The sequence below is a fragment of the Schistocerca americana genome, chromosome 7 (assembly GCF_021461395.2).
Source record: "Schistocerca americana isolate TAMUIC-IGC-003095 chromosome 7, iqSchAmer2.1, whole genome shotgun sequence".
Lineage (NCBI taxonomy): Eukaryota > Metazoa > Arthropoda > Insecta > Orthoptera > Acrididae > Schistocerca > Schistocerca americana.
In genome coordinates this window covers 548080238-548100464 of record NC_060125.1, presented here as the reverse complement: position 1 = coordinate 548100464, position 20227 = coordinate 548080238, and the positions used below count along the sequence as shown (strand labels likewise).

The 20227-nt window shown below is 39.7% G+C and overlaps 1 protein-coding gene across 2 annotated transcripts in view; it reads right to left on the bottom strand.

Annotated features, from left to right (window-relative positions):
• LOC124622262 (elongator complex protein 1) overlaps window positions 1–7583 on the bottom strand; it is a 159660-nt gene extending 152077 nt beyond the window's left edge. For both annotated transcript variants that reach the window (XM_047147924.1, XM_047147925.1), the window contains exons 1-2: window positions 6375–7583; window positions 5906–6269 (exon numbers count right to left, since the gene is read on the bottom strand). In XM_047147924.1, the coding sequence (XP_047003880.1) occupies window positions 5906–6269; window positions 6375–7521 (1511 nt within the window). In that variant the 5' untranslated portion in view covers window positions 7522–7583. The remainder of the gene's footprint in view (window positions 1–5905; window positions 6270–6374) is intronic.
• Window positions 7584–20227: the final 12644 nt, after the last annotated feature.

Genomic DNA, 20227 nt, shown 5'->3' with positions numbered 1-20227 from the left:
CCTATTACGACACAGTTTATAATACCTCATTAAATGAAAAGAGGACTACATCACTATTATTTCCTCAGATAGACAAAGAACTAGAAATTTAGGAAATACGGAAGCGTCCGATCCCACCCGTCTGCTTTGACCCATGACGTCACAAATATGGCGGAAACGACCGTAAACCACGATTCCAATATGGCACATATAAAGTCGTTACGTACACATTATGAGGACGAAAATACATCGAAAAACAAACACACACACTTTCGACAAAAAGCCTAATGACACTAACGGGACAAGAGCGGGAAATGGAGTGTTTTTGGGTGGGGGGCAAACTAAATATAAACAAATTTAGACACCCACCCCCATACAAAAACACACAAAAAGACGAAAAAAACCGACATCACAAAACTCCCCAAATACCACTAAACACAATATCATCTGGACACTTCCCTTGACCTATATAGTTCAACAGCAGCTCCCGATCCCATAAATTAGGGTCAAACACTTCTATTGGCCTATATAGCGCAAAAACATCTCCCAATACCAATATACACAGCCACACATTGGGATCGAACACTTCCCTTGACCTGCGCACTGTTAATTTTATCCGTCATATCCATTCCTGAACAAAAACAACAAACGATTAATTTTACTAAAATTACCACACGATGTACAGCGAACAACACTAAATTAACCTTCATACAAAACCGTTAACTCACTGAAATGAATTCCACTACAAACACAGCCGACACTAACAATTCTGGATAATGAGCAAATGCAAACTGAGCCCATTACACCACACAAACGAAAACCCTGAACATACCACAACACGACGACATCTAGAAACACGCCACACTCACAAACCAAACTCCGCGCCGTCATGACGTCACACACGACAACACCCTTACATCACGGGTCAAAGCCGATGTGTGGGATCGGACGCTTGTGTCGACCCGAAATTTATAGTAAGTGGAGGATCAAGAAACCAATAATTTAAATTAGTGTTATACCCTACTCTCCATTCCAGTCCATAAACATTGTCTTAAAACAAAGAATGTGGTAACAGTAATCAAATACGCACTGGTTTCATGATATTAGGGAAAAATTGCAAAAAGGAGATAACTTGGGAAAACTTGAAGCAATGAACAAAAAACTTGTTAACAGTTGCTTGTGACATTCTTGCAATCACTCTATGAGACTGGACTTATATTTCATGTTTAATCAGTTTAAAATGTGAGCTCTATCTAAAGTTACTGCACCCACAACACATATAAAGAAGTAATGGTAACAACTCACTGAATAATAAAACATTCTGAGTTGTCAGAAGGCTCACAAACAAGACCGAAAACTTTGGTAGCTTTCAGATGAATCCTTGTGTGAAGAAAGAAGGGAGATTAGTGTTTAATGTCCAATCATCAACAATGTAATTTTAGATGGAGTACAAGCTTGGATTAAGAATATCAGTTACACCCTTGCAAATGGATCATATGGACATTTGCATCAAGTTATTTGGGGGAAATTATGAAAAACTCAAATCCAGATGGCCAGAAGGGGATCTGAACCATTGTCCTCCTGAATACGAGTCCAGTGTGCTAACCACTGTTCCACCTCACTTGGCCCTTTTTTGAACTAGGGTACACGTACAAGTAGTGATTTTTTTTCCCCAATAAGTAACCCTGTCATCATCCTGAAGGTTCACTTAAAACATTGCAATGGTTTACGAATTATGATCTTATATGGGGTGGTATGCCCTTGCCTTCCTCTGCTCTTTGAACTGACTTACCTAGCATGTTATGAGACCTACAGTCTAGCATGGATTCTTAACAATGGAGCAAATTTGCATTTCTCATATTAACAAATCACCGCCAGAGATGAAAGAAGCAGTAAGTGTCAGAAAAATATTTTTGTACTAACTGGGTTCAAACATGATACCAGTGAATCTGTAGTCTGGCACTGACTTGCTGAATTTGTTCCTTTCCACATGTTTTTAAACAGCAATTAACAAATATGGTAATCGTCAAAATTCAATAGGGGAGCGGGAGAACCCAAAAAACAAAAATACAGAAACCCGTGCAGTCCAGTCTGCAAGTCATATGTATATGGCAGACAGCTGTATAAAAGGGTAGTTCATGTTGTAAGAGTGAAAGACAACAGATGTCATAGCCAACCTACTCCAATTCTATCCAGTTATCATTTACCAGCGATACTAGGATGGACAGCCATTACTAGATTAGAAGCAGACCACAAGCATAATGTGCTTAAATGTGCATGATTCAGTCGTTCTCAGAATTTGGCAACAAGATGAAATTGTAGATTTGGTATTTAGAATGTTCTGTTTAGGAAGTTCAACAGATATGACAAGTTGCAACAATCAATATTCAGATGAACAGAACCACAACAGAATTCCAGCTACAGTCTGGCCCAGTCAATCTGCGACATTACCTAACATTTACTGGTGAGTAGCGAGTCTCCCAAACAGAATCCCATACAAGCAAGCCAGTTGCCTCTTTACCTGTGTTTACTCGTGCTTTAGGTACCTGGGCAATGCACGGTTCTGTTTAAAAAGAATAGCTCAATGAAGCCATAGGGTCATGCCGCACACATCTGCTTTCATGCCTTGCTGTTAATTTGCTATAATTAATAACCTGTAGCTGTGATCCTGCAGTCAAATACTCTCTGCACTGACTAGAACTGCGTGTTAATAGGCCCTGTCACAAGATAACGTATGACAGCAGCTGTTCACTACCCAGAATCGATCACCAACACAGTCGAATACCACTCATTACCACATGCACGTCTGCTTCCTTCCTGAACTCACGTAAAAGTGTCCAGAATCTCTCCCTTGAGCTCTTCACTCAGAAAGTCCCAGTCTTCACTTGGCTCTCACAGTGTTCCACTACTGTCTGCTTTTCCATTGCCTGAAGGCTGTCCTCACCAAAAATACATTGTTCTTACATTCTAAAATCATGATTTGCATCAACATGATGATTTTCCTATCTTAAACTAATATTTTACAATAATATTTAAATAAAAAAAATGTTACAAATACGAGTTGTGTTCAGAAAGTAAGATGACGTTATGTTTTTATGAAAAAATATTTATTTATTCATCAATATTCATGTTGGCCCCTTCAAAGTAATCCCCCTCAGATACAATACACTTGTGCCAATGCTTCTTCCAATCTTCGAAGCACTTCTCATAAGCACTTTTTGGTACAGCCTTGAGTACTTCCAACGATGCAGTTTTTATTTCCTCAAATCTTTGTCCTTTCATGGGGCTCTCCAGTTTTGGGAACAGGAAAATAGTCACAGGGGGCCAAATCCAGTGAATATGGTAGCTGAGGCATGATTGTCATGTTGTTTTTGGCCAAAAAATCTCTCACAAAAAACAATGACTGAGCAGGTGCATTGTCGTGATGCAAAAGCCATGAATTGTTCTTCCATAATTTCGGACATTTTTTGTGTATTGCTTCTCGCAAATGGCAATAATATCAAGGTAATACTCCTTATTGACTGTACAACCTCGAGGTAAGAATTCATGATACATTATGCCACAGTAATAGAAGGAAATAGTGAGCAAAACTTTGACATTTCATCGAACCTGGCGAGCTTTTCTCAGTCTAGGCTCTCCAGGATGCTTCCATTGGGATGGTTGGGCTTTGGTGTCAACATCATAACCATAAACCCATGTTTCGTCACCAGTTATGACCCTTTTGAGCAAATCAGGATCATCACTGATGTCATTCAAGAGCTCCTGAGTGATGCTCATGTGACGGTTCTTCTGATCAAAATTGAAAAGTTTAGGAGCAAACTTCCCTGACACACGTCTCATGCGCAAACCATCTTAACAGAAATGCATGACATAAGCTGACTGTTATGCCAACATCCTCAACAACTTCTCTTACAGTAATTTGATGATTTCCCAAAACAATTTTCTTCACAGCTTCGACATTATCATCTGTAGTTGAGCTGGAGTGTCCACAACAAGGTTCGTAAGGGACACCTTCTTGGCCATCTAGGAAGAGCTTGTAGCACTTGTAAACATTTTTTTGTACTTAGAGCAGACTCACTGTATGTCACTGTCAACATTTCACTTGTTTCCATTTTTCACACAAAATTTGATGCAATATCTTTGATCCATTTTTTTATAATAATCGAAAATTGCCGAGCACACTAAAACACATCTAAACTTTCTATCTGTCAAAAACAAACAAAGTATGCTGTACACTTGAAACTGTGAACATATGTTCAGAACATATGTACCAACATAACAAAACACTGATAATCGAATGTACATTGCCTGCGCAATTTGAAAAGTCATCTTACTTTTTGAACAGTCCTCTTATGTAGCTGGTCACACTCAAATCATTCACAACAATTACAAATAAAAGTTTGTTTATAAATAAATACACTAGTATTCTTGTGCAAGTGCTTTCACATAAATTAACAATGAATTGTAGTTGAATTTTACTTAAACACTTACTTATGGCTTCTTGACATAAGAGTCTTTTGGTTTTCTTTTCAATTTTGGTGTCCGTTAACACAAGCGATTGAGCATTTTTAAATTAGAGCAATTTTGTAATAGCACTTGCAAACAACATTTGAATAAAGTTATTGGCAAAATAGCAAACTGTTCATTAAATAAATACACAAGTATGTCAAAATATGAGGTACTGATGCTGTGTTCATTTGCTGTGTAAATGTGGAGAACATAATGTTCTGACAAATTTATGCACAATGAAAAAGATATAAGAGACATCATAGATCAATAAATAAAATGCAGATATATAGCTTTCAGGGATAAAAGCTACAATGGAATGCTAGCTTACTGAAATCCCTTGAAGCAATTTTAAGTTGTTTCAGATGTTCATGGTGTAAAATGCTTTACCATGAACACCAGAGCTGTTTCTGACTTACAGAAACAGTTTCCTTTTAACAAGATACCTTTATTCAGAAGAAAACGGTATTCAAATAAGATAAGGATTTATTAATAAAACCGTTGTACTTTTCATTTATGCCAGGAGCACTATATACGGGTCGACAGAAGCGTCCGATCCCACGCGTCGGCTTTGACCCGTGACGTAAGGGTGTTGTCGTGTGTGACGTCATGACGGCGCAGAGTTTGGTTTGAGTGTGGCTGTCTCCAGTTCTGTTTTATCTTATTTTATTTACTTTTCTGATCTGTTCGTTCTATCTCGTGAGATTTTTTTTTTTAAATATAAAAACACTTATTACTTATTTTAATTATCTGTTTCCTCCAATTTCTGTTTTAGTTTATTATATTTATCTTTCTGATCTGTTCGTTCTATCCCGTTAGATTTTTTTTTTTAAAAAAAAGACAAAAAACACTAATCAGCTACTGAAGCATCTTTATCTTCTATGGGTTGCAGGGGTTACGACCCCTGGGGAGTTGGGTGGGTATTCATGCATGGCTGTCTTCACTTACACATTGTAGCTACGCAAGGCGTCTAAATTTGTTTATATTTAGTTTGCCCCCACCCAAAACACCCCATTTCCAGCGCTTGTCCCGTTAGTGTCATTAGGCTTCTTGTGGAAAGTGTGTGTGTTTGTTTTTGTTTCCGCCATATTTGTGACGTCATGGGTCAAAGCAGACGGGCGGGATCGGACGCTTCCCTATATACATAACTTCTGCTCTATCTTACCTGAAATATGTAATGCATCACCAACTCAATTATTTTTTTCAGGAGACTGAAACTTGCCATTAATGAGTATTTTGGTGCATGATTATTGCACAAAAACAATGAAAAATGCAGGGTGGGGGAAGGAGGATTTCCACCACATAGCTTTTACCACACACACAGCACAGGTGTATACGCATCAATATTAATGATGCAGTTTAACACTGTATCAAAAACAAAGATTGTACATGTAAAATTATTTCAAGAAAAAATTCTCACCTGATTACAATACTTCCATCAGCCAACAAGCTGATATTAATGAGCACTGATGTACATCCCACAGAGACAGTACTTAAAAGAACTTCATCAGTAAGCCAAAGCCAATGATGCATATTCAGACAGTGTTTTATGCCTGAATTTTCACATTCCCATAACAACTGCCCCATACTGATGAGTACATGTTCATTTTTAACTTCTTCTCTCCCGAATATAGCTAGGTCACCATTACACATTATCACACAAAGCTTGTGTAATGTGCTTGAAGAAAACATTACAGTGTTAATAGCAGCTGGCAATGTGAGTGTTTCTCCACACATTGGAGGAGGTATCACTGAATTCCGAAATGATGTTAACAACAATTTTTCTGTAAAAAAAAAAAAAAAAAAAAAAAAAAAAAAAGATATACTTACAGCTATTTAGTACAACCACAACCAAATAACAATGGCAACTGCAAGTATTTGGTAGTTACCTCCATCAATAACAGCAACATCTGCATCACTGCAATATATGGAACTATAATCTGTCCCCCAGGACAAATCATACCGCATATACCTCGATCCCTGACATACATGCAGACGTAAACTGATTTCGATATCCCACTGGACTTTCAAGTTTAGTTCATTGTCATCAAACAATAAGTTTTGTTTGAGATACCAATGATAATTGTTGCTTGTCCAGAGCTGCAAAAATGACTGACTGGAATTTTTTTTCTTACATAATACGGCCAGAACGTCTGAATCACAATTCCACGATAGCCAAGGTATGTACACTTCCTGTGGGACGAATGGCAACGAAAATTCACCATGTCGTAGACCATTTTTTTCGAAAAATATTACCTGGTGTTTATTTGGTAGTGTTTGTGTGGATGCTATCAAATTCCCCGAAGGTCTCCATGCAAGACTCATTTCCAGACCAGGTACGTACTCACTTGTGTATTGCAAAACACCTTCACGGTTAAAAATTTTTATTTGGCGAAAGTTGTTACGGTGCAACAAGCTAACACAATAAAGACTGCCATCGCCTCGCCAACTCACTCTGGGAACTGTATCATCACCTTCCGACGGAACAACAGGTTTCTCTTCTGCTCTAGCTGCTGCCTTCCCTTCAGAACCATGAAACTGTGTTTCTTTCTTCCCCCAGCCGACTGTTATGAACTGCTTTTCGCCGAAACTATCATCGTGAAAATCCACTTCATTAACAGGATCGAATGATCCAGTCATAGTAATAATGCTTTCTTTCCCGGTGACAAGAACTATCATTTCTTCGTCGGGACTCCACTGAACTGCAGATACCCCACTGTCGACACTTCCGACACATTCCACTTCCTTGGAATAACTTTCTACAGTTAATATGTCACCGCTGGCTAGCACCAAGCAAACTTCTTCGCTGACAGAATTTACGTTCATGCCTATGATATCGTAACATGTTGTCAAATGACCGAGTTCTTCCAAACTGAGAAAACATTCTACCTCACCGCTCTTAGCAGACAATTTATACACTGTCTTCTCACTATATCCTAAGATGTCACCTGTAGCTACATCTACAGTAAACTGCGAAAACGCATTACTTTCTGGAATATTTAATGCAATATGACGGGAAACCGAAAGATTCCTCATTTTACGATCGTAAACTAACAGAACTCAATCACAACCATGCCACAATGTTGACAGCCAGCTAGACGCTTTCAACTTTCAAAGATTACCAAGCAAAGAAAGCACATTCGACATTAAAAATATTTGGAAAACATAGCGGAAAATCTTTGTAGGTTCGTTCAAGGGCCTGCGCAAGAAACAAGCATAGAAACCCGTGCTTCGTGTTTGCTTTGCTTAAACAGTTCTTGTCCCATTTCTGGTTGGATCAACATCTGATATGTATAGCAGCAGCAGCAGCTGTATACCAACTGGGAATCTTTTGGAGGATTGTGTACTGTAATGTTTGTCCAGTCGATAGCACCAACTGCACCAGATATCCTGTTCCTCTGGAAATTGGTCTCAATTCGTGCACTTTCCTCAGCAGACAGTCTCTTTATAACGTCGACTCCTAAACTACTAAAAAAGTAAAGGCCAATTAACAGTGGCTATCACGTCCCGTCAAAACATTCCACAATACCGGTACATTTCAAATGGCGATATCCAAAAGGGCAATTCACACTGGTCGTCACATTTCGTCACGTCCTGTCCCGTCAAAACATTCTGAATTGCATTTATTGTTAACTAGCTCTCTGAATTATCTGTAAAAAAATTTTACAAGCATCAATGGGAATTATTTATGTAGTTTCACTAGCTAACCCCAGTACAAATAAGGCACTCGAACTATTGAAAGACAAATAAACATGTAAATGAAACCTATACATTTTGAAGATTAAGATATTGAGGAAGGCATACGACTGCGCAAAAACTTGCACTGAATGTTATGGCAGCTCGTAACGGTGTTCCTTTTAGTAATTCTGTGTGCAGTTTGACGTAATAAATGAAAAAAAACTGATGGTAAGATTTTCCAAAATATGAAATGCAGATTCCTCTTCCTCAAACTTCTTGTATAGTGTGTGAAATTCCCCTTCTCTACCAAGTAATGAAATTTTTACAGGTCCACGCATTTTCCTTGTGTTGTTTTGCACTTCTGTCTCCCTCCTCTAACACACAAGCTATCCCTGAAAGCTGAAAACCACTTATCTCCAATAAATGTCATTTTCGCACAAATGTGGAGTCCAGCATCCACGTATATAAGCTGCCGCATTGTGTATGTGCACTTCGCGTGTACAAAGACCTGAAAATCATATCGCGCAGACCGTAATTCCCGTGAAAAGAACAGGTGAGGACAGCAATGCAATTGTCTTGGAGTGCCGTGACATAAGGGACAGCGTGAATACACCGTCACATCAAGGTGTATACTGTATTCATACTGTCCTTCACGACACAGTGTGTCAAGTCAATTCAAGTCACGCGAACTCAACTTGTATTCCTGTTCTCAACTGTTCTTTTTGCGGTAATTGCGATCTTCGCAAGATGATTTTCAACTGTTTTTACACGAGGAGCACATACACAGTGCAGTAGCTTATATCACTGGATGCTGGAATCCACATTTGTACGAAAATGACATTCACTGGACTCAAATTGTATGCAAATTGCAGGGATAGCTTGAATATTAGAGAAGGAAGATAGAAATCTAAAACCACACAAAGAAAGTGCATGGGTGGGTCTGAAAAATGTCATTGCGTGGTACAGAAAGGGAATTTCACACATTATACAAGGAGCTTGAGGAATAATAATGTGACTGTATATTTTGGAAAGTGAAAGCATAAAGGAACACAGTTAAGATCTGCCATCACATTCCATGGAAATAAGGTTTAAAGTTAACTTTAGTTACTAGTCCACTGCAATTTTTGTGAATTAGTCATATCTCCCTCAATACCTTTCCCTTCAAAATATATAGGTTTTCCTTACATGTTATATTCGGCTTTTAGTAGTTCAAATGCCTTATTTATACTGGGGTTAGCTAGTGAAACCACATATATATTGACCACTGATGCATGCAATAGTGTTTCACACAATTTATAGAGCTACTTAACGACAAATATGCCTGCCACAAATATGTATTTAAACAAACAACTTGCAGTGTCTCAAGGTTTCAGTGCATTTACTTGTGTAGCACTAAAAATGCCTGATCTGAGAGAGGGGACCAAACAGCATGGTCATTGGTCCCATAGGATTAGGGAAGGATGGGGAAGGAAATTGGCCATGTTCTTTCAAAGGAACCATCGCGGCACTTACCTGAAGCGATTTAGGAAAATCACAGAAAACCTAAATAAGGATGGTCAGATGCAGGTTTGAACTGTCACCCTCCCAAATGTGAGTCCAGTGAGCTAATCACTGTGCTGCCTCGCTGGGTCCATCTGCTAATCGGTTTGATTCCACCAATGGTACTTTTTACTTCAAGCTGAAGCTGCGTGGCAATACATTTCATTGTAAAATATTAAATGCTGTACCGATATTTATAAATACCCACTTTACAAATGTAGCAGAGGGCAAGTGATTTATTATGCTCATGTTGTACAATTTAGACTGCTGTGTCACTGCTTCAATTAATCTGTTGTCATTTTTTATAAATTTTAACAAAAGAAATAACGGAATGAAACAGCTTATAGCCAATAATTAACAATAGACGACTGATATCAACCCCTAAAACTACGACGAAATGAAATATGGAGATCTGCCCATGGCTATGTATAGGGAGGAAATGAGCTTGTTAATACATGGTCAGCAATGGACGGATGATGTCAGCAGGAAAACATTCCTCCAGAGAAACCTTGATGGTGTTCTAATGTTCCTATTTCCCCCAGCCTGAATTTTTCACTTTACTCCTCTGACACATGATGCTGCACATTAAAATGTTCCATAAATTCAGTGTTGCTATACTGCAGCTCTATATTCTCGAAATAAGTTTTGTCTTTTGGTGCGATGAAACATTTCCAGCATGTCAGCACTCAGCAGAAATTCCAATTCCGATTAGCTGGACATCTGGAATAAATGGCAGTCATAAATTTCAAGTTTCAACTATTTGCAATTCGTTTGCACTTTTGCAAGTAAAGACGATTTTATAGGAACATGTAAAATGCTTATCACACAGTTATCAAATGAGAAATAGTCGAACATGGGTACTGCAACAGTTTCCAAAAGATTGAAGAACCCTCCACAAAAGGAACACGAGTCACTTGATGTCTACCCCCAGTAAACCTCACTCTACCTCAGACAGCTCTGTGATTGTGCGAGTGTGGCAGCTTGGAAGCTCCAGACAAAAAAATTATGGGTAGAGTCTGACTGCCTCCTCTCACTGTTTACATAGCAAATAGCCATACTCCATGTAGCTAGAAGCAGGAACAGGCGCTAGTAATGAGCGATTTCAGCTCACTTCGTACTACTCCATGATGCATCACTATTACTCGTTTCCTGGTCAATGCACCATTTTGTAGCATTTCCTAGGCTGATGTACCAATTCGTAGCGTCCCCTCTGCGGAATGACAAACCCAAACTTAAAATGTACTGGACCACTTGGAGTGTCTGGTACAGCAAACAGCAGATTTACAGGGATGAGTGGTAGGTCCTCTTTGTGACTTACCTGCACGATGGTAGCGTAGTCAGCCTCCGCACTTTCACAACATGTAATCTTACCTTTCCTTCACTGCAGTTCAGCTGCTCAAATGTTATTCGGCACCCTGTGGATTCTGGACTTAGCAAATATCTAGAACTAAGGTTTTGGAGAGGAATTTCTGAGATACTAATTAATAAACACAGCTCTGATAAAAGCAATTATATTCTAGAGGCATGTTGGCCTCAAAAGCCTTTGATACAAATTATTACAAACAAATTGCAAAATCGTAGTTTACGCGCCAGAATCCAGCCAGATAGTGGTCAGACAGATTAGCCCCTCTAAGTGGGTTCAAGACCATTGCCAGATACCGATTGCATTCGTTTGTTGTTTCAGTTAGGATAATCCCAATTGTGATTGTATTAATATAATTCACTCAGCAGCCACACGGGTCTTTTAATGCACAAGGCCAGGATCTTGTGTTACAGGATGCCACAGAACTCAGTCTTTACTTACACTTGATACCCCTAATAGTAATAAAAATGATCATAACCAATTGCTCATAACGATCATTAACAGAAAACCAAAAACGGAATTGCTACAGCAGGAGTGGCAACAACAGCTGACTTACCATGTTCAATGACTGTCCTGTTGTTTCATGTGATAAGCTTTGCTCAATTAATTATTTGTGTCTATGCCTCAGTAATTGTCACCCATTAAGATAAACATTCATTCACAGTCAAAATAACTTCACCACCTACGCGAATGCTACTTTGTCACGGTCTTATTCAGATTTAGCCAAAAAGCAAAGCTTAGTTTGTAATCTTGTGGGAGCGACACTGCCAGCCATCCATACTGATCCTTGGTCGAACAGCTAGTCCCCAACAAAGGTGTACTGTGCACCCTTCTCCCCCACTAAACTGCTTGTAACACCAGCCACCATCTTTTCCCTTAAAACAGACACATTTTACCTTACACTTTCCCTGTTGCTTTCTGCGCATATGCACTTTTGATTTACACTCTTCTGCAAATTTTACTCTGGCCCTCTGCTCTAATTTAAAGTTTTTTCAAAGAGCCGGCCGAAGTGGCCGTGCGGTTAAAGGCGCTGCAGTCTGGAATTGCAAGACCGCTACGGTCGCAGGTTCGAATCCTGCCTCGGGCATGGATGTTTGTGATGTCCTTAGGTTAGTTAGGTTTAACTAGTTCTAAGTTCTAGGGGACTAATGACCTCAGCAGTTGAGTCCCATAGTGCTCAGAGCCATTTGAACCATTTTTTTTTCAAAGAACTGTTTTTTTACCCTTCGGCAGCCTCTGGTAAGACCAGGCCACCTTCTCCATCCTTAATGGGTGGCCACCTGTGGATACTACGTCGTATTTCTAAGCTGCCCTGACTTTTCTGTGTCCCTCCGCCGTCACGATCTTGCAAGTCACTATGCTGGCCTACCACACCCGACTCGGCTCCCATCGTAACCCTTCGGCACGCTACCTCCGCTATGGCCGTCTGCCTGTCTGCTATCCTGCTGCTTTGTAAGAGGTGCCCACTTAATTTAAAAGGTTATACACTTAGTTTCATTGCCTGTATAACAACTGGGTTTCTTTCTGAAACCACCTCATATTCTTAGCTAGCGAATGATGTTCTTAAAACTATTGCTTAACTGAAGCATGGTCATTCATGCACAGCACATTTCCACCTCTCACAGTGTCCAACATGGAAGCCAGTATTACCGCTGCATGCGCTGCAGTAACACCACAAACACTGACAACCGTGAGTGTATTTGTGATGGAGTGCGCACAGCGGTGGTGGGAAGAAAACTGTGATCTCTTTGAACAAATGTTGTGGCGTTTCGGCTGTGAGACGTGTGATTACTCACTGGTATACATTTTGCATATTATGGAGAAGGCATATGTTTGTCTTGATGGTACTACTGGACGTTTATGTATGCGTTGCACCATTTGCAAAGGTTCAGTTGGGTCGCAGTCATTAAAGATGTTCAGTAACAAGACCTGTATGTGACATGTACCATTTTGTAATTGATGTACAGCTTTGTACAAATAGCATGTACCTCCCTGTGTGAACCTCTGACAGCCATTAATTTTGTTTACTCTGACCGGTGGTTATCGATATTTCGTTACCATTATGTCCATTCTAATACTACCCAAAAGGTCAATAAAGCACATACTAGTAAACCATGTTTTCATTTTGGGTGACTGGACATCGGTATGTTTCCCAGGCCATGTACTGAAGGTGTAGATTTCAATATGTAAGTACAACATTCGTTGCTTCATAGTGTGTCAATCACATCGTTATTGCAAGCAATGTGTAGGTCACGCTTGCATTGCAGGAAGTGTAATAGCGGCGAGTTTTGTTCATTTCACACGTCAACTAAGTGTTCCAATTTCTCTGAATGTAATTGACATATTGCAATTCAACCAACGCCATTATTATTGTGATTTCTCATGTTATTGATTGCATATGGAATAATTTGGGACGTCGATTGAAACAAAAACGTAAGTTTGTGTTGAAACCAATACTTGTACACCGTTTAGGATGCCTCATAGCATTTACTTTCGTGAGCCTCTGTTGTACATTCATACCCATGCAAGCCATTTGTCAATATTACTGTGGTTACAGATATATTGGTGGTGGTAAGTTTAGGTGGGACACCCTGTATAGTGACTATGTACTCTGATGTCATCATCAATACCTGTTTCTTAGACCAACTCTAGAAGTATGTCAAAAAGTAAATAAATCATTCCAGTCAAGTACAGTACATAGTTAAAAGCCACTGCAAGACTTAGTTCTTCTTCTTAAGTCTTATGAGGTGGATTGTTGCCGCAGTTACAGGGAGGATTTGCTAATGGTAGATATTAGAAAATACAATCCACTAATATTTATCTTGGCCATGACGTAGAGGTTTCACTGGTAGATATGATAAGACAACATACAATTAACACAGGTGCAAAAATTTCTGCTTTGCTTACTAGTGGAGCTCCAGTGGACATGCCAAGAGTTTTCAAAAATACCGGAATAGCGTTTGATGACTGTTAAAGAAAGTATAATGCTGCTATCTTAGGAATGTCAATTACCTGAAACAGAAATAACGAAATTAGATTCTGAGAGGTTAAAATTAACAACTGTTTAACGGAAAAATGTTAGTAATATAACAGAACTTTGGCAAGAGGTCACATCATAGGAACACACTAGTTCCCAAAATCCATTTCGTAACCTCTCACATCTTGCAATGGTGCTTTTTGTCTTACCTTGGCCAAATGCTGAGATCAAAACAGCATTTTATGCGCTAAACATTGTGAAAACCTCCCTCAGGAATAGACTTAAAACGAATATGGTAAACACAGTTCTTACTGATTGGGATGGACTTACACAGTTGAACAAGTGCTGTCATAATTATGTCTCACCAGTGCATGTTTGAAGCAGGTCGACACAGTGACTGCTTAATGACTAGTAGAACAACCCAGCACCTCAGCTGAAGAAGAGAAAGAGGACAATGTGAATCAATTATTATTATTATAGTCTACAAAAGTGAGTAAATGTGTTTAAACTTGGTTTTTACTGTTGCATCAATATATGGTGCTGTTATCTAATAATTTGTATTTTGTATTTTGACTGAGTTGGCGGATTTTTAAAAGTTTGTACGACTCATAAACGAAGTAACGTGCATAATGTTTAAAATAAATTGTAATTTTATCTTTATTTTTGCTGAAATATACGCAGATATATAATTTTGAATGAATTTTTAAATGTTTGCCCAACATGTACACAAGTAATGAGTGTAATATTTTGAATTAAGTTTTATTTTATCTTTATTTTACCAAAAAAAATACAGACACATGTAATTTTGATGGATTTGGGGTATTGGTCTCACGGAGAAAATAATCAAGTGAGGGGAATACAGGCAGTAGTACAGTGTTAGTACAGTCGCAGAGTGGAGATGGAGGTAATTCTAATGCAGTGGAGGCATATCAAAAATCTACTGTAGGTGAATCTCATACAGCAAATAGTAGATATCAGTCAAACGGGTAAGCAAACTTTGCAAAATCAGGATCTAGATTGGATAACAGGTTGAACACTGGTGTAATATCTTTACCTAAGTATGTGAGACAACTTTCGAGTCCCCTTGTCACTGTTGAAAGGCATTCTGTGTGGCCAGACAACATATTTTAGAGGACGAAAATTTGAGATCAATGAAAGTTCCAGATGTTGTGACTTCATTCATTGCGTTTACATGCCTCACATCTTCTGAAAGACAAAAAACGAATTTCAGTAACCGTTTTTCGCTGTCGTGTTTGCACGTTAAGGACTGAAGCGGATTTGCTAGAACATACGGGTTGTGGTGAATGATTATTAATTATAGGTAAACTGCACGAAAAATTATCTACCCAGCAACGCATGTAGGCATAGATGCGTTCAAAAACATTTGATATATGTTAATCTCGTATTTTTGGTGAGTGGTAATTTACACTTCCTCCCCAATGATGTTCAACAGTGCCTGCGTGACTGCGGCGGCTATTCTCTTTTCTTAATGAACTTCGTCTCCGAATGTGTCCATTTAAAAATCCTAGTTCTCGTCACATAGAGAGAAGGAAATCAGGAAGTAACTCAGTAGTAGAATGAAAACTTGCAACTTCCGCATATTTGAAGTTTTACTAAACAAAATACTGAGACTCAGTTACATGCGTAATTCCCACAACAACTCAGAAGACCGACACATACCGAGATCGGTGAAAAAAGACATATGAAGTTGTTGTTGTTGTGGTCTTCAGTCCAGAGACTGGTTTGATGCAGCTGTCCATGCTACTCTATCCTGTGCAAGCTTCTTCGTCTCCCAGTACCTACTGCAGCCTACATCCTTCTGAATCTGCTTAGTCAAGTGCATTCATCTCTTGGTGTCCCTCTACGATTTTTACCCTCCACGCTGCCCTCCAGTACCAAATTGGTGATCCCTTGATGCCTCACAACATTTCCTACGAACCGATCCCTTCTTCTAGTCAAGTTGTGCCACAAACTCCTCTTCTCCCCAAATCTATTCAATACCTCCTCATTAGTTGTGTGATCTAACCATCTAATCTTCAGCATTCTTCTGTAGCACCACATTTCGAAAGCTTCTACCTCTTCTTGTCTAAACTGTTTATCGTCCATGTTTCACTTTCATACATGGCTACACTCCATACAAATACTTTCAGAAACGACTTCCTGACACTTAAATCTATACTCGATGTTAACAAATTTCTCTACTTCAGTCTACATTTTATATCCTTTCCCTTTGACCATCATCAGTTATTTTCCTCCCCAAATAGCAATACTCCTTTACTACTTTAGGTGTCTCATTTCCTAATCTAATTCCCTCAGCATCATCCGACTTAATTCGACTGCGATGGAGCTCCGTATGCCACGGCAAACTGGCTGACACTGACGGCGGCGGTGCACAAATGCTGCGCAGCTAGCGCCATTCGACGGCCAACACCGCGGTTCCTGGTGTGTCCGCTGTGCCGTGCGTGTGATCATTGCTTGTACAGCCCTCTCGCAGTGTCCGGAGCAAGTATGGTGGGTCTGACACACCGGTGTCAATGTGTTCTTTTTTCCATTTCCAGGAGTGTATTAACGTAAAACTAAGTGTGTAGTTGCCCACTGCCTACTAATGCATCACACTTCCAATACTCATACTTTCAACTTCTATCAGTACACAGTTCATTCTTTATTTTTTTATGACTTATAAGAGCGCAATATTCGTACTGTGGTTGTCGTTTTGACTTACATTGTTGCACTTGGGAAGAAAAGTGTTGTCTTAGGTGTGGCACAATCCTATCTCTTTTAGTATATCGCAGATTTAATTTATATTCCTTCATTCCTCACGTAGAGATCCCCTTTTGTGCATAGCATTTAAATAGCCACTTCTATAAATGTAAATAACTTATACATAGTACCATAGTGTGTAACTAGTTTTCTGTAGATGGGCTGTGCTGTGAGCATGCATGGAGACTGTCAGCCTTAAAGGTAACTACTGTTCATGTGCAATTCTGTCCCCACTCCACAAGTCAAACTCCAGATAAAGCAAACTAAAACACGCTGCTGACGTTCGAGTACAATTTTTCTACCCTACCATCGTGTATGTAAACACACAGGGAATTGAGTAACACAGGAAGAGGAAATAGGCCCTGAGATCATGCGCACTAAGGTAAGTGAGTCAGTGTGTCTTCCAGAAGAGCAAAAGGAAGAACTGCAGGAGATTTTAATGCATTTTGATCATGTGTTTGAACGACACCCTGGCATAATCAGAGAACACAAATACAAAATGCAAGTGTACCGGCTCGAAACCTTCTGCTTTTCATCTTACCCTATTTCATGTACCAAGAAGGAGGCTGTAAGGATAGAGATCAATAGAATGCTAAACTGGGTAATAACGCAACCATCCTTATCTCCATACTGTAGTCTCATTTTGTCTTTTAGCAAATCAGGCAGTAGTGTCTGCTTTGAGCTAAGTACCTCACCATAATAGATCTCTGGACCTCAGACTGGTAAACTTCACTATATGAAGATCGCCATAAGTACACTGCTTTTGTATGTGGGGGCAGAAGCTATGAGTTCTGTGTTCTCCCTTTTCGTTCGAATGTCAGTGGAGGCATATTTGTTTCTCCCTTAGATCGAGCATTAGGATCTGAATTGTTAAGTAAGATAACTGTCTATGTTGATGATTTACTGACTGCTATGCCCACGTGGTCAGAACACTTTGGTCTCTTGCTCCAAGTCTTGTATCAGTTTCAAGAATATGGAGTCACAGACACTCTAATGAAGTCATATCTCAGTAAGGAAAGGGTTAAATTCCTCAGACACATAATATCGCCTAAAGACATACTACTGTCTGATAGCAGCTATCACGCAATGCCCTGTACCCCAAAATAAGACACAGTTGAAGGCATATCTAGAATTAGTATCTTTCTTCAGAAAATTAATACTACAGCAGCTTTTAAATATTGATGCTCCATTGAATCTTCTGTGGAAGAACCATCCTTGGCTATGGACCAAGAAATGCCAAACTTATTTTGACAACATTAAAGAAGCCCTTTTGAATGCCAACATCTTACATCATCCTGACATGATCCAGGATTTGTGTCTGTGTACAAACACATCCTTGCAAGTGCTGGGGACTTGTTTATTCCAAATCACTGACACGAATATTACCGCCACAGTAATTAGTTTTACTAGTACCAGCCTATCTGGAGCTAAACGAGCATATTTCGAACCGAATTGGAAGCTCTCGTGGTAATATGGGTGTTCAAAAAGTTGGAATACTACCTGTGGGAAAAACATAACAAGGTGTATTGCAACCATCATTTTTGTCCTTCCATCACACTTGTAAGCTCTTACACAGGAGGATCGCTAAATGGTGTTCGTACTTACAGCAATTTGATTTCGAAATTGTATACAGGTTGGTCCATTGATAGTGACTGGGCCAAATATCTCACGAAATAAGCGCCAAACGAAAAAACTACGAAGAACGAAACTTGTCTAGCTTGAAGGGGGAAACCAGATGGCGCTATGGTTGGCCCGCTAGATGGTGCTGCCATAGGTCAAACGGATATCAACTGCGTTTTTTAAAATAGGAACACCCATTTTTTATTACATATTCGTGTAGTACGTAAAGAGATATGAATGTTTTAGTTGGACCACTTTTTTCGCTTTGTGATAGATGGCGCTGTAGTAGTCGCAAACGTATTAAGTACATGGTATCAGGTAACATTACGGCAGTGCGGAAGGTATTTGCTTTGTGATACATTACCCGTGTTAAAATGGACCATTTACCAATTGCGGAAAATGTCGATATCATATTGATGTATGGCTATTGTGATCAAAATGCCAAACGGGCGTGTCCTATGTATGCTGTTCGCTATCCTGGACGACATCATCTTAGTGTCCAGATCGTTCGCCGGATAGTTGCGTTATTTAAGGAGACAGGAAGTGTTCAGCCACATGTGAAACGTCAACCACGACCTGCAACAAATGGTGATGCCCAAGCAGGTGTTTTAGCTGTTGTCGCGGCTAATCCGCACATCAGTGACAGACAAATCGCGCGAGATTCGGGAACCTCAAAAACGTCGGTGTTGAGAATGCTACATCAACATCGATTGCACCCGGGCCATATTTCTATGCACCAGGAATTGCATGGCGACGATTTTGAACGTTGTGTACAGTTCTGCCACTGGGCACAAGAGAAATTACGGGACGATGACAGACTTTTTGCACACGTTGTATTTAGCGACGAAGCGTCATTAACCAACAGCGGTAACGTAAACCGGCATAATATGCACTATGGGGCAACGGAAAATCCACGATGGCTGCGAGAAGTGGAATATCAGCTACCTTGGCGGGTTAATGCATGGTGCGGCATTATGGGAGGAAGGATAATTGGCCCCCATTTTCTCGCTGGCAAACTAAATGGTGCAATGTATGCTGATTCCTATGTGGTGTTCTACTGATGTTACTGCAAGATGTTTCACTGCATGACAGAATGGCAATGTACTTCCAACATGATGGATGTCCGACACATAGCTCGCGTGTGGTTGAAGCGGTATTGAATAGCATATTTCATGACAGGTGAATTGGTCGTCGAAGCACAATGGCATGGCCCGCACGTTCACCAGATCTGACGTCCTCGGATTACTTTCTGTGGGGAAAGCTGAAGGATATTTGCTATCGTGATCCACCGACAATGCCTGACAACATGCGTCAGCGCATTGTCAATGCATGTGTGAACATTACGGAAGGCTAACTACTCCCTGTTGAGAGGAATGTCGTTACACGTATTGCCAAATGCATTGAGGTTGACGGACATCATTTTGAGCATTTATTGCATTAATGTAGTATTTACAGGTAATCACGCTGTAACAGCATGCGTTCTCAGAAATGATAAGTTCACAAAGTTACATGTATCACATTGGAACAACCGAAATAAAATGTTCAAACGTACCTACGTTCTGTATTTTAATTTAAAAAACCTACCTGTTACCAACTGTTCGTCTAAAATTGTGAGCCATATGTTTGTGACTATTACAGTGCAATCTATCATAAAGCGAAAAAAGTGGTCCAACAACAACATTCATATTTTTTATGTACTACACGAATGTGTAATAAAAATGGGGGTTCCTATTTTAAAAAACGCAGTTGATATCCGTTTGACCTATGGCAGCGCCATCTAGCGGCCCAACCATAGCGCCATCTGG